Source organism: Engystomops pustulosus, chromosome 6 (assembly GCF_040894005.1).
Source record: "Engystomops pustulosus chromosome 6, aEngPut4.maternal, whole genome shotgun sequence".
NCBI lineage: Eukaryota > Metazoa > Chordata > Amphibia > Anura > Leptodactylidae > Engystomops > Engystomops pustulosus.
This window is the reverse complement of record NC_092416.1, coordinates 11,189,328-11,205,827: the sequence shown is the minus strand read 5'-3', so window position 1 is coordinate 11,205,827 and position 16,500 is coordinate 11,189,328. Positions and strand designations below refer to the sequence as shown.

The 16,500-nt window shown below is 41.1% G+C and overlaps 1 protein-coding gene across 4 annotated transcripts in view; it reads right to left on the bottom strand.

Moving 5' to 3' along the window:
* Window positions 1–1,886: 1,886 nt before the first annotated feature.
* Window positions 1,887–16,500, bottom strand: part of LOC140134567 (myeloid cell surface antigen CD33-like) — a 336,522-nt gene continuing 321,908 nt past the window's right edge. For all 4 annotated transcript variants that reach the window (XM_072154968.1, XM_072154967.1, XM_072154969.1 and 1 more), the window contains 3 exons: window positions 5,732–5,822; window positions 5,278–5,383; window positions 1,887–2,683 (listed from right to left, as the gene is read on the bottom strand). In XM_072154968.1, the coding sequence (XP_072011069.1) occupies window positions 2,528–2,683; window positions 5,278–5,383; window positions 5,732–5,822 (353 nt within the window). In that variant the 3' untranslated portion in view covers window positions 1,887–2,527. The remainder of the gene's footprint in view (window positions 2,684–5,277; window positions 5,384–5,731; window positions 5,823–16,500) is intronic.

Sequence of the window (16,500 nt, the reverse complement as noted above, 5' to 3'; positions counted from 1 at the left end):
ATTGATGTAATTGTATGTATTTAAGTACTTTGGGGCTCAGTTACTAAGGGTCCAAACGCCGCACTTTCGTTGGGTTTCCAAAATATTTCCGCTTTGCGCCGAATTGCCCCAGGTTTTTGGCGCACGCGATTGGATTTTGGCGCATCGGTGTCGGCATGCACACAACACAAACCGGGGGGGGGGGTCGTGGCCATTAGACAACCCAACAGATTCGGAAAAACTGCGGAATTAAAAAAAAGAATTGTGTTGCAAGATCAGCACTCACATGCACCGGGACAAAGCAGGTGAACTCCGGCGGACCTCGGCACAGCAGCGACACCTGCAGGAATTCGGGCGCACGATCTTAGTGAATCGCACCGGACCTGAATCAGCGTCGGACAACGCACCGCGGGATCGCGAAAGGACCGGGTAAGTGAATCTGCCCCAATATCTCTGGTCGTTCCTTCTCTTTAGATTTGTAAAAAATCTTTTTTTTATTTTTTTTATTAATTCTTCTAAACATTTTCAATTACAAGGATAAAAGGCAACAACAAAAAGCTCCAATGTCCAATATAACCAACTCCATCAATTTTACCCCATTTATTTTAACTGCTTTAGTTTTCCTTAGGCAAATAAAAAATAAACATAAAAAATGATAATTTTACAAGTTAGATTTACATCGACGCAGCAAGAACAATTACAGATAAGAGCAAATAGATAGATAGATAAATAGATAGATAGATAGATAGGAGATCCTTTGATGTAAATTCCTTTTAACGGGTGATATCGTGATACAACATCTTATCAGATTCAAGTGAAAGATGTTCCTACTGAGACCGGTTCTGGTTGTAGCGGCTCCCGGGACCCCAGGACTGTGGCAACGTGGAAACCAGGAGCTTATCTTTAGTCTATCATTGGCAGGGTTTTTTTCCAACATAGCCCCTTAAGGATTGGGGAAAGCAGAAGGGATAAACTGTACTTGACCTACTCTGGCTCTCATTGGCTATTCCAGGATTTTGGAAAACCTCTATCAGTAATAGATTATGGATAAAGTGCAATTTATGCCAAAAATCAAAAAGTTACATGAAACTCAAAGTATTTCCTTTATACAATACAAATAATGCTTGAACGGGAAAAACTCAGTGGTGCCGATTTTTCACCTTTGCAAAACCATAAAATTTGAATACAAAATTATCAAAGTTCCCAAAATGGGATCAGTAAGAATGTCAGTTCATCCTACAAAAAAAAAATTTACACCTTACCTTTACAAACGGCTCCGAGGTACAAGAATACAGAGCTATGGCAAAAAAAATTCCCAAAATATTTGGTTCCTTCAAAATATCTGTATGAATATGATATTATACAGACCAAAAGAATAAAAGGAAACTTGGTACCAAACAGCGAAAACCACACACATGGAAAATGGTGAAAATGCACTTTTTATGTCAATTCCATCAGACTAGGAATCTATATTTTTAGCTTCCCAGTACAAGCCATGGAATATTTCAGTGCTACAAGGCAGCACATTGGGGCAGATTTACTTACCCGGTCCAGTCGCGATCCAGTGGCGCGTTCACCGACGCTGATCCGGGTTCTGACGGGATTTACTTAGGTCGTGCGCCCGATGTCCACTAGGTGTCGCTGCTGCGCTTAAGTCCGCCGGAGTTCACCTCCTACATCTCGGTGTATGTGAGTGCTATTTTTGCGACACAAATTTTTTAAAAAATTCCGCTGCTTTTCCAAATCTGTCAGGTTTTCCGACAGCCACGTCCCCCGATTTCATGTCACGTGAAAGCCGGCGCCGATGCGCCACAATCCGATCGCATGCGCCAAAACCCCGGGGCAATTCGTCGCAAATCGGAAAAATTTTGGAAACCCGGTGCAAAAACGCGATTCGGTCCCTTAGTAAATGTGCCCCATTATGTCCCCCAGAAAAGCAGAACGCACATGTCCCTGTAAACATAAAAAGTAAAGGATATCTCCCATCCTGATAAATCAGGGACATTACTCATAGATCCAGGCCCCCTGACTGTGGTATCTTCTTCTTCATTACCCATGGCCTCCTACCTTCTAAAATCAACTTTTAAAATTATGTTTATGAGCCATAAAAGCTCCTGGAGCAGAAGCAGGAAGTGCAGGGGGACGGGAGACCTACTCTGCTCATTGTAGCAGCCTGTGAAGCTACAGCACTGAGCCCTTCCAGCTCATTCCCATAATTTTAAAGTTGATTTTAGAAGGAAGGCCATGGATAACATATATGAGAAGATACCACAGTCTCGGTGCCTGGATCTATGAGTAATGTCCCTGGTTTATCACAATGGATTTTCATGGGAGATTTCCTTTATGGGTTTTGGAGAGCCATGGAGCACAGTTGTGATGTGAAAATTCTTTCTTCTAGGCTTTTTATGTCAAGGATGTTCTGTAAGCTTCTACCTAGAGTTCCTTGGGTGATTCTGAACCCAACCTACTGTATTCCAGCCCCATAGAAACAGCAGAATTCCCAGAATTCCCAGAACATGAGGGATTAGGAGACAATCCTTGGCTCAGTCTATTTCACTTGTATTTGTGCGTATTCTACTCCAGGTTCCTCTGAAGGCAGATTGGAGGGTTTCGGCCGAAACACAACTGCAGTATATTGGACGTCTTCTTCTTGATCCGGTTTGGCACACTTTGTATCCGGGTTTCTCTCCTTGTCGGTGACTTCCTATGTAACAGATAAGAGATGTTAATATAAAGTTTTGGATCGCTGCTACTTTTCTACCATATAAGGAAGAATTATTCACCATAGTATTTCTTTGCAGCTGTATAGCGATGGGGCATGGGGACCCTTCTTCACCAGTGGGGAAGGCTACAGTGGGGGTCATTTATTATTGGGCTTTTTTTGTCTATGTTTGGCATTGTTTTGGCACAGTTGTGGTGCAAATGTTGAACAAATGCGAAACATAAAGTCCCTGAGACATAGAATCTTCTTGCACCAGATTCATTATTTACATAGACAAGTTTTCACAATTGGACTGAATTCATGATTTGCAACTTTCGCAAGTTTTGGTGCAAATTGATGCAAGTCCCCACCCTGATCTATGTGCTGTGACTTTTGATGTTTTTTTTGCTACTTTTCATGCAACTGTCACAAACAACCCTCATAACGTAAGACACTGGCAGAAGATTTTTGCCACAGCCCTGGGACTGACGACAGCGGATCTACAAAGACAGGAGCCACCAGATGATAAATTACCCCCACCTGAAAATTGTCCTTCATGGCAGTTTTCAGCAATCACAGCAACTATGACACTTAATTATTCACAAATCAATAGCTCTCGGGGTGTAAAACAACTTTGACTATTATGTTGATTAAATATGTGCAGGGTATTCTTTGCTATCCTCCTCAGTTTAGCCCAGCTTTCTGCCTAAGGCTACACTCACACTGCGGCATGGGGGTCGTATAAAGGGCCGGCATATATATACAGCCAATGTACGTCCCCCATAGACGGCAATGGGTGCACTTGCCATACCCCTCCGTACCCCATGAAAAGATAGGACATGCACCGTGCGCCATGTATCTCTTTGGAGAGGGGCGGGGGTGAGTAGTGCTCACCTCCTCCTCCTCTCCCCACACTCTGCCATGTGCCCACCATGCTGTGAATCCAGTCTGTCTGTTTCTGTGTCTCCTGCCTGAGCTGATCTCTCTTATCATTCTGTAGTATGTTAACAGACTCACAGAGGGGAGGGGCTTTTACTCCCTGCGCATGCAGGAGAGATATGTCATGTACCCGTCTTCTCTGTGTGTAGCTGAGATGAATATCAGAGATGAGTGTGTCCAGTGGTATAGATGCAGGAGTCTCCTACATAGAATAGTGAGTTGAAAAAATCTCCCCTTTTCCCTATCAGGTCCTCCATCCCAGTCTGTGATTCTGCAGAACTTTCTCTGTCTCTCTTTGCACCTTATGCGGTATGATACACTCTGTGCAGCATCATCTCCCTCTTTCTTCTCTCCAGACATGTTTCACCCAGCAAGGACCTATTAACCCGTAGTGCTCACACGGCACAGAATATACACTACATGCCATTGTTTCACTACTGGATTGTACTACTTATTACATGCTCCGAGCTCCTCCATGTGATGGAAGTTGCCAAACTGGTCACTATATAGATCCTGTATGTACAGAACACAGTGGATTTACTTGTAGGAATCCGACTTGATTTGCTACTAAATTACTGAATGATTGAAGACAAGATATTCTCTGCTGCTGAGGAATATTTTTGACAAATAGCTGCAGAGCAGAAAATGCTATAGCTCTGGATAAAAACAGCGAGAAATAAAATATGTGTCTCGTTCTGCATGGTTTTAAAGGACGAACCACATATTAAAATTTGGTAAAAATCATTATAACATTGGAGTTACAATTTATTTATTATTATTATTACAATTTCCAGTGCAATTTGTAAACCAGTGCAAATTTGTAATATCATCTAATACAAACTGAAAATGAAACAAATTTAACTGTAAATGTTTCTGTAAATTTGCAGCACATCCATTTAAAGGGGTTTGCACATGAAAGAAAGTTCTCAAATTATAACCCCCTAGTGATGTTTACACAAAAATTGAATATTTTAATGCCCTGCAGAAATGTCAAAGTGGCCAGGGTGACATCATTACAACTCCTTTAGCGTCTTAACATTAGCAAACTGTACCCCATGCACATATCTGACCACATATAAAATCCCAGCATGCCTGCATGGACTTCTATTCCTCTCCATGCGGATGCTGGATTTCATGTAATATAATATCCTGTGCTGATGCTGATTTGATAAGATATATACCTGGTGTACAGTTTGGTAATGTTAGGAAGCTAAAGGACCTGTAATGATGTCACCCTGGTCACATGACATTACTGCTGCATGAAGAGTTCACACAAATCGCTATAGATATCCTTGGATACCAGGTAAAATTATAAAGTTGAATGTATGGGAATCTGAGGGGAACAATTTTCAGCTAAAATAAGGGTTTCAGTTAGTTACTAGGGCTCTATAGGAACCTGCCACTAGCTGTATATGTGAAAAATAAAGCAACAGGTTCCCTTTAATGAGCCCTAAAGCAATAGAGGTCTAACCAGAGAGCATAGTTCTAAGTTTTAAAAACTTTTTTTTGTAACAAATGCAACATGTAACTCCTTAGAAAAAGTTGCAAAATTAAAAAAAGCTGCCACTATTCTAAAAACTATAGAAGTTCATAGATAAACAATATTGTGGATGACACATGTGATATATTTGTACAGTACAGATATGTGTTTCCCATACCTTAGCTTTGTGGTCCGACTCGCTGCATATCACATCTGTCGTTGGGTCAGCACTGGCAGACGGTTCTTCTGCTTTTGAATAGTTGCTGCTTTTGGTGTGTTTTTTCCTAAAAATAAGTTTGATTAGTAAAAAAAAAAGTAAAATTCGTATGCTATATTATTCCCTGCTGTTTGACATTTTTACATTCAGTTTTTTTCTTTGAAATGGGCTAATTCCTAATTCAACAGCAATTAATTCCTAATTTAACAGCACCCCAAGTGGTCAGGTTAGGTATTACAAGTGAAAAAATAAATCAATTTCATTGATATGAATATGCCAGTAAATAATGCTTTAATAAATTTGTATATCTCAATGCATGAAATATTTGACATTTGGGTCCCCTGAAACTTTGTATTATGTAATATTGGGCACATTAATGTTATGTTTGGACAATACCAGGCACATGGATTCTTACATTTTGATTACTTTGTACAGAAGGATGATTATGGTGATGACACTCAATCCACTTATGATTCCTATTGCGATATATCGGTATGAAACTTTATCTGTAAAAAAATCAAACAAGATTTTTACACATTACATCCCAAATACAGTCCTGAGACAGATTTATAAGAAATCTACCATTGGAATCCATCATCATAAACCAGGGGCAATTATTTATAACTTCAGGTACCTCAACCATGATAATCTTCTTATATTTGTTATCCATGGCCTCCATCCTTCTAAAAACAATTTTTATAATTATGCTAGAGACATAAGGGCTTCTGGAGGTGTTACTAGAGCCCCTCCGTGCTGTATCTTCACAGACTGTAACACACTCCACCTGCCCCCTGCTCCCAAATCACTTTCCTCTTTCCCCTGCACAGTGTAACAACCTGTGAAACTACAGCAGAGAGGATCCCTGGTAACTGTCACCGGAGGCCTTTACAGTGCCTGGAGCTATGAGTAAGTGCCCCAAGTTTATCATAATGGATTATAATGGGAGATTTCCTTTAAGGAAAAACACTCGTAATATATAAAAAAAATCTTTCTAATGCAATTTTTGTCTAATCACAAGGCATTAAAATATCTTATTGCTCACTAATTTTTTGAGGTTTTCTGTGCAGCACTCTACATATATTTATGACTAAGACGATTAAAATGGAAGAGAATACTATAATTACATCACTACTGAAAATAGATGATGTCACAGCTTATTCCCTCCCCTTCACTGTACAACGACCTCTGTATAGATAACACTGACCCATTATTACATCACTACTGACAATAGATGATGTCACAGCTTATCTCCTCCTCCCTGTACAATGACCTCTATATAGATAACACTGACCCATCATTACATCACTACAGACAATAGATGATGTCACAGCTTATCTCCTCCCCTTCCCTGTACAATGACCTCTATATAGATAACACTGACCCATCATTACATCACTACTGACAATAGATGATGTCACAGCTTATCTCCTCCCCCTCCCTGTACAATGATCTCTATATAGATAACACTGACCCATCATTACATCACTACAGACAATAGATGATGTCACAGCTTATCTCCTCCCCTTCCCTGTACAATGACCTCTATATAGATAACACTGACCCATCATTACATCACTACTGACAATAGATGATGTCACAGCTTATCTCCTCCCCCTCCCTGTACAATGACCTCTATATAGATAACACTGACCCATCATTACATCACTACTGACAATATATGATGTCACAGCTTATCTCCTCCCCCTCCCTGTACAATGACCTCTATATAGATAACACTGACCCATCATTACATCACTACTGACAATAGATGATGTCACAGCTTATCTCCCCCCCCTCCCTGTACAATGACCTCTATATAGATAACACTGACCCATCATTACATCACTACTGACAATATATGATGTCACAGCTTATCTCCTCCCCCTCCCTGTACAATGACCTCTATATAGATAACACTGACCCATCATTACATCACTACTGACAATAGATGATGTCACAGCTTATCCCCTCCCCCTCCCTGTACAATAACTTCTATATAGATAACACTGACCCATCATTACATCACTACTGACAATAGATGATGTCACAGCTTATCCCCTCACCCTCCCTGTACAATAACCTCTATATAGATAACACTGACCCATCATTACATCACTACTGACAATAGATGATGTCACAGCTTATCTCCTCCCCCTCCCTGTACAATGACCTCTATATAGATAACACTGACCCATCATTACATCACTACTGACAATAGATGATGTTACAGCTTATCTCCTCCCCCTCCCTGTACAATGACCTCTATATAGATATCACTGAGACATCATTACATCACTACTGACAATAGATGATGTCACAGCTTATCCCCTCCCCTTCACTGTACAACGACCTCTGTATAGATAACACTGACCCATCATTATATCACTACTGACAATAGATGATGTCACAGCTTATCTCCTCCCCCTCCCTGTACAATGACCTCTATATACATAACACTGACCCATCATTACATCACTACTGACAATAGATGATGTCACAGCTTATCCCCTCACCCTCCCTGTACAATAACCTCTATATAGATAACACTGACCCATCATTACATCACTACTGACAATAGATGATGTCACAGCTTATCCCCTCCCCCTCCCTGTACAATGACCTCTATATAGATAACACTGACCCATCATTACATCACTACTGACAATAGATAATGTCACAGCTTATCTCCTCCCCCTCCCTGTACAATGACCTCTATATAGATAACACTGACCCATCATTACATCACTACTGACAATAGATGATGTCACAGCTTATCTCCTCCCCCTCCCTGTACAATGACCTCTATATAGATAACACTGACCCATCATTACATCACTACTGACAATAGATGATGTCACAGCTTATCTCCTCCTCCTCCCTGTACAATGACCTCTATATAATTAACACTGACCCATCATTACATCACTATTGACAATAGATAATGTCACAGCTTATCTCCTCCCCCTCCCTGTACAATGACCTCTATATAGATAACACTGACCCATCATTACATCACTACTGACAATATATGATGTCACAGCTTATCTCCTCCCCCTCCCTGTACAATGACCTCTATATAGATAACACTGACCCATCATTACATCACTACTGACAATAGATGATGTCACAGCTTATCCCCTCCCCCTCCCTGTACAATAACCTCTATATAGATAACACTGACCCATCATTACATCACTACTGACAATAGATGATGTCACAGCTTATCCCCTCACCCTCCCTGTACAATAACCTCTATATAGATAACACTGACCCATCATTACATCACTACTGACAATAGATGATGTCACAGCTTATCTCCTCCCCCTCCCTGTACAATGACCTCTATATAGATAACACTGACCCATCATTACATCACTACTGACAATAGATGATGTTACAGCTTATCTCCTCCCCCTCCCTGTACAATGACCTCTATATAGATATCACTGAGACATCATTACATCACTACTGACAATAGATGATGTCACAGCTTATCCCCTCCCCTTCACTGTACAACGACCTCTGTATAGATAACACTGACCCATCATTATATCACTACTGACAATAGATGATGTCACAGCTTATCTCCTCCCCCTCCCTGTACAATGACCTCTATATACATAACACTGACCCATCATTACATCACTACTGACAATAGATGATGTCACAGCTTATCCCCTCACCCTCCCTGTACAATAACCTCTATATAGATAACACTGACCCATCATTACATCACTACTGACAATAGATGATGTCACAGCTTATCCCCTCCCCCTCCCTGTACAATGACCTCTATATAGATAACACTGACCCATCATTACATCACTACTGACAATAGATGATGTCACAGCTTATCTCCTCCCCCTCCCTGTACAATGACCTCTATATAGATAACACTGACCCATCATTACATCACTACTGACAATAGATGATGTCACAGCTTATCTCCTCCCCCTCCCTGTACAATGACCTCTATATAGATAACACTGACCCATCATTACATCACTACTGACAATAGATGATGTCACAGCTTATCTCCTCCTCCTCCCTGTACAATGACCTCTATATAATTAACACTGACCCATCATTACATCACTATTGACAATAGATAATGTCACAGCTTATCTCCTCCCCCTCCCTGTACAATGACCTCTATATAGATAACACTGACCCATCATTACATCACTACTGACTATAGATGATGTCACAGCTTATCTCCTCCCCCTCCCTGTACAATGACCTCTATATAGATAACACTGACCCATCATTACATCACTAATGACAATAGATGATGTCACAGCTTATCTCCTCCCCCTCCCTGTACAATGACCTCCATATAGATAACACTGACCCATCATTACATCACTACTGACAATAGATGATGTCACAGCTTATCTCCTCCTCCTCCCTGTACAATGACCTCTATATAGATAACACTGACCCATCATTACATCACTACTGACAATAGATGATGTCACAGCTTATCCCCTCCCCCTCCCTGTTCAATGACCTCTATATAGATAACACGGACCTATCATTACATCACTACTGACTATAGATGATGTCACAGCTTATCTCCTCCCCCTCCCTGTACAATGACGTCTATATAGATAACACTGACCCATCATTACATCACTACTGACAATAGATGATGTCACAGCTTATCTCCTCCCCCCTCCCTGTACAATGACCTCTATATAGATAACACTGACCCATCATTACATCACTACTGACAGTAGATGATGTCACAGCTTATCTCCTCCCACCTCCCTGTAAAATGACCTCTATATAGATAACACTGACCCATCATTACATCACTACTGACAATAGATGATGTCACAGCTTATCTCCTCCCCCTCCCTGTACAATGATCTCTATATAGATAACACTGACCCATCATTACATCACTACTGACAATAGATGATGTCACAGCTCATCTCCTCCCCCTCCCTGTACAATGACCTCTATATAGATAACACTGACCCATCATTACATCACTACTGACAATAGATGATGTCACAGCTTATCTCCTCCCCCTCCCTGTACAATGACGTCTATATAGATAACACTGACCCATCATTACATCACTACTGACAATAGATGATGTCACAGCTTATCTCCTCCCCCCTCCCTGTACAATGACCTCTATATAGATAACACTGACCCATCATTACATCACTAATGACAATAGATGATGTCACAGCTTATCTCCTCCCCCTCCCTGTACAATGACCTCTATATAGATAACACTGGCCCATCATTACATCACTACTGACAATAGATGATGTCACAGCTTATCTCCTCCTCCTCCCTGTACAATGACCTCTATATAGATAACACTGACCCATCATTACATCACTACTGACAATAGATGATGTCACAGATTATCCCCTCCCCCTCCCTGTACAATGACCTCTATATAGATAACACGGACCTATCATTACATCACTACTGACTATAGATGATGTCACAGCTTATCTCCTCCCCCTCCCTGTACAATGACCTCTATATAGATAACACTAACCCATCATTACATCACTACTGACAACAGATGATGTCACAGCTTATCTCCTCCTCCTCCCTGTACAATGACCTCTATATAGATAACACTGACCCATCATTACATCACTACTGACAATAGATGATGTCACAGCTTATCTCCTCCCCCTCCCTGTACAATGACGTCTATATAGATAACACTGACCCATCATTACATCACTACTGACAATAGATGATGTCACAGCTTATCCCCTTCCCCTCCCTGTACAATGACCTCTATATAGATAACTCTAACCCATCATTACATCACTACTGACAATAGATGATGTCACAGCTTATCTCCTCCCACCTCCCTGTAAAATGACCTCTATATAGATAACACTGACCCATCATTACATCACTACTGACAATAGATGATGTCACAGCTCATCTCCTCCCCCTCCCTGTACAATGACCTCTATATAGAAAACACTGACCCATCATTACATCACTACTGACAATAGATGATGTTACAGCTTATCTCCTCCCCCCTCCCTGTACAATGACGTCTATATAGATAACACTGACCCATCATTACATCACTACTGACAATAGATGATGTCACAGCTTATCTCCTCCCCCCTCCCTGTACAATGACCTCTATATAGATAACACTGACCCATCATTACATCATTACTGACAATAGATGATGTCACAGCTTATCTCCTCCCCCTCCCTGTACAATGACGTCTATATAGATAACACTGACCCATCATTACATCACTACTGACAATAGATGATGTCACAGCTTATCCCCTCCCCCTCCCTGTACAATGACCTCTATATAGATAACTCTGACCCATCATTACATCACTACTGACAATAGATGATGTCACAGCCTATCTCCTCCTCCTCCCTGTACAATGACCTCTATATAGATAACACTGACCCATCATTACATCACTACTGACAATAGATGATGTCACAGCCTATCTCCTCCTCCTCCCTGTACAATGACCTCTATATAGATAACACTGACCCATCATTACATCACTACTGACAATAGATGATGTCACAGCTTATCTCCTCCCACCTCCCTGTAAAATGACCTCTATATAGATAACACTGACCCATCATTACATCACTACTGACAATAGATGATGTCACAGATTATCTCCTCCTCCTCCCTGTACAATGACCTCTATATAGATAACACTGACCCATCATTACATCACTACTGACAATAGATGATGTCACAGCTTATCTCCTCCCCCTCCCTGTACAATGACGTCTATATAGATAACACTGACCCATCATTACATCACTACTGACAATAGATGATGTCACAGCTTATCTCCTCCCCCCTCCCTGTACAATGACCTCTATATAGATAACACTGACCCATCATTACATCACTACTGACAGTAGATGATGTCACAGCTTATCTCCTCCCACCTCCCTGTAAAATGACCTCTATATAGATAACACTGACCCATCATTACATCACTACTGACAATAGATGATGTCACAGCTTATCTCCTCCCCCTCCCTGTACAATGATCTCTATATAGATAACACTGACCCATCATTACATCACTACTGACAATAGATGATGTCACAGCTCATCTCCTCCACCTCCCTGTACAATGACCTCTATATAGATAACACTGACCCATCATTACATCATTACTGACAATAGATGATGTCACAGCTTATCTCCTCCCCCTCCCTGTACAATGACCTCTATATAGATAACACTGACCCATCATTACATCACTACTGACAATAGATGATGTCACAGCTTATCTCCTCCCCCTCCCTGTACAATGACCTCTATATAGATAACACTGACCCATCATTACATCACTACTGACAATAGATGATGTCACAGCTTATCTCCTCCCCCTCCCTGTACAATGACGTTTATATAGATAACACTGACCCATCATTACATCACTACTGACAATAGATGATGTCACAGCTTATCCCCTCCCCCTCCCTGTACAATGACCTCTATATAGATAACACTGACCCATCATTACATCAATACTGACAGTAGATGATGTCACAGCTTATCTCCTCCCCCTCCCTGTTCAATGATCTCTATATAGATAACACTGACCCATCATTACATCACTACTGACAATAGATGATGTCACAGCTTATCTCCTCCCCCTCCCTGTACAATGATCTCTATATAGATAACACTGACCCATCATTACATCACTACTGACAATAGATGATGTCACAGCTTATCGCCTCCTCCTCCCTGTACAATGACCTCTATATAGATAACACTGACCCATCATTACATCACTACTGACAATAGATGATGTCACAGCTTATCTCCTCCTTCTCCCTGTACAATGACCTCTATATAGATAACACTGACCCATCATTACATCACTACTGACAATAGATGATGTCACAGCTTATCTCCTCCTCCCTGTACAATGATCTCTATATAGATAACACTGACCCCTCATTACATCACTACTGACAATAGATGATGTCACATTTACACCTCCTTTCCGCATAGCCCAGAGTTAAATTGATGTCAACAGACCTCCTCTAGTCGACTCCAAACTATTGCTGCAGCCAAAGCTTAGTCACGGTGACAATCCATATAACCATGGACAGGAAATAGAAGAGAGAATCTCCCATCAGAGAAATAAACATGTTAGACAATTTTGAAACATTTACCGGTAGTTTAAAAAAAAAACCTTCCTCGTTTTGCAATATCAAGAGTTTATAATGCATTACATGTTCATGCTCTTATTTTACTAGAAATCAACTGTAGGGAAATGTACATGAAACATTGATAAATATAAGTATGAGTACATTTGTCAATCATACAGAATTTTAGCCGTCTTACTAAGAAATAGGAAGAGGAAGGAAAAAATAAGAAAAATAAATGGGGAGAAACCACCAAGACAAGACAAGAACTGAAATGCTTATTGTTAGAAAAAGAAGGGGGTTACACACAACAGAAAAATATTATTTGGATTTTGTATAATTTAATTTTTTTTTACTTTATTTTCAACTAATTTTTTATGGATCCTTTTAAATGTTTTATATATTATGCAGGCGGAGATGTTTAAAGGGAACCTGTCACCAGGGACCTCATTTTCACTAAAGACGTAACAGAAGCCCATTACCTCTGCAGTGCATATCTGTCTTTCAGCTTTCTCTAAGCATTTGCATTGCAATATAATTGTGTGTTATAATTTACCTTGCATCCTGACAGAATCCTCTGTGTAGTCCCAGGGGTTGGGATCTGGTTTGGATACATTTAAAAAACAACATGTGACTTGTCTGTGTTGCAGACTCCTCAGCTGTAAGCCCCCACCTTAGTACTCCTGTAAAGCTCCTGCCTCCCCTACTGATTTCAGCTTACCAGGATGCTACCTCACAACACACACAAGTCACAAGTTTTTTTGAAATGCATTTTAATCCAAAGCCCAACCCCTTGGACTACACAGAGGATTCTGTCAAGGTTATAACACAATTATAATGCAATGCAAATGCTTAGAGAAGCAGAAGCACATATTTCTACTGCAGCTGTAATAGGCTCCTGTAACCTGTCTTTAGTGAAAATTAGGTCCCTGGTGACAGGTTCCCTTTAAAAGTGGCCCAAAATCAACTAGGCGATGCAAATTAACAGATTTCTAATTAATATTATTTTACTTATTCGGATAAAAAGTGATAAGCATCCCTGAACTGCAAAATTTGGTCCATGCCAAACTTTGCAAGTTTGGTTCCCTGAGCCTTTAGATGAACATCAGCCAGACGTCGGGGCTTCAGTTTTAGCATTTGGTAACTTCTGGAAAAGTTGGTTCACTGACTGCTGAGCATCTTTCAGACCATAGCAACCACAGCCGTGCCCAGTATCGATTAGACTGAATGTCTAACCTTAACTGTTCCCATCCTGCAGTCATTGAAAAACCTATTGGTCAGCCATATTTTGTGTACCCATTGATTTGGGTTCCCATTGATTTCAATGGGGTTCACACTTGTTTGGGTGTACTAACTGGGGGGAATTGGTAATTACAATTTGTCTTTGACTTGGTTGTCTATGTTCAATTCCATTTTAGTTTTATGACGGGCAGAACGGTGGCTTTTCCATAACACAAATGGAAGCATATAGAAATTAATTTTAGCTTTAGCAAATCACATATCTTAGATATAATGAAATGACTGGGCTAGGACAGCGAGCCCTAAAACGAAGCCTGCAAACTGTCCCTGCCTACTTACCAGGTCCACCCTAACCAGTAGCCAGTAACTGGGCGTCATTCCCTCCCTCTGCCAAAGACACAACCTAGAAGAATCGTCAACAATCCAGGTCACAACAGAGATAGCGATGCAATACTGCATTGGAGATACACGACAATAGAAAAAAAATGTAAGCCATGATCAAAATACCGGAACAAACTTTAGCTGGCAGTGGACAAACTGTGTACGGGATATATTTATTTGCTCTCACCCTGAAGATTATTTAAAATCTTCCTTTACTAGATTTTCCTTAAAAGATGGTTGCGACAGTACAGGGGAGAGGGAGTGCGCTCCATCTAGCGCAAAATGATTCACCCAAAAGACACACTCCCACAGCGCACTCCCTCTCCCCTATACTGTTGCAACCATCTCAGTACAGATGTAACAATTAAAGGGGATGTCCAAGTTTATTTAAAAATCTAGAGGTGGCCTGGGTGAACTTGTAAAAAATAAACTAGTACTTACCTTCACCGAGGCTGTTTCCATTGGTGCCGTGCCCCTGTTTGTTTACAGGGGCAAGCACACTTAGCTCTGACAACTTCAGCCTACCTGACACGACCATCCGTCCCCATGACCCCGCGCCTGATACCAGTTGAAACTTACGCTGTAACAGGCACGAGGGCACGGGATGGGTGAGTGTTTATAGAGTAGCGGGCATGATTGGCTCCGAAAACTTTCACCCATCGATCACAAACTGGGGCATGGCTACATGGTGGGACGCTGGGAGTGCGGGAGAAGGTAAGTACAAATTTTATTTTTTTTACAGCCATCAGACTGTATAACCAAAAAAATACAGCTTCATGACTGTTTACGGGGGGAAATACATAGTGGCACATTACTTTAGTTTTTAAGTTTTTTAATAGAATTTTGTTGTTATGTCTTAAATAGAGATGAGCGAACACTAAAATGCTCGGGTACTCGTTATTCGAGACGAACTTTTCCCGATGCTCGAGTGCTCGTCTCGAATAACGAACCCCATTGAAGTCAATGGGAGACTCGAGCATTTTTCAAGGGGACCAAGGCTCTGCACAGGGAAGCTTGGCAAAACACCTGGGAACCTCAGAAAAGGATGGAAACACCACGGAAATGGACAGGAAACAGCAGGGGCAGCATGCATGGATGCCTCTGAGGCTGCCTAATCGCACCATTATGCCAAAATTATGGGCAACAGCATGGCCATGACAGAGTGACAGAATGAAGCTAGATAGCATCTAAAACATCCAATAATTGACCCTGACACTATAGGGGACGGCATGCAGAGGCAGCGGCAGCAGGCTAGAGAGTGTCATGGCGACATACCCTAAATGGACTCAGGCTTCAAACCAATGGGTGGCAGAGAGGAACCAAAGGAGGTGAGCAAGAAGCGCTCAAATAATATCGGTACATGATAAAAGTTTGCCAGTATATTTTGTGGATTACACAGCAGGGTGGCGA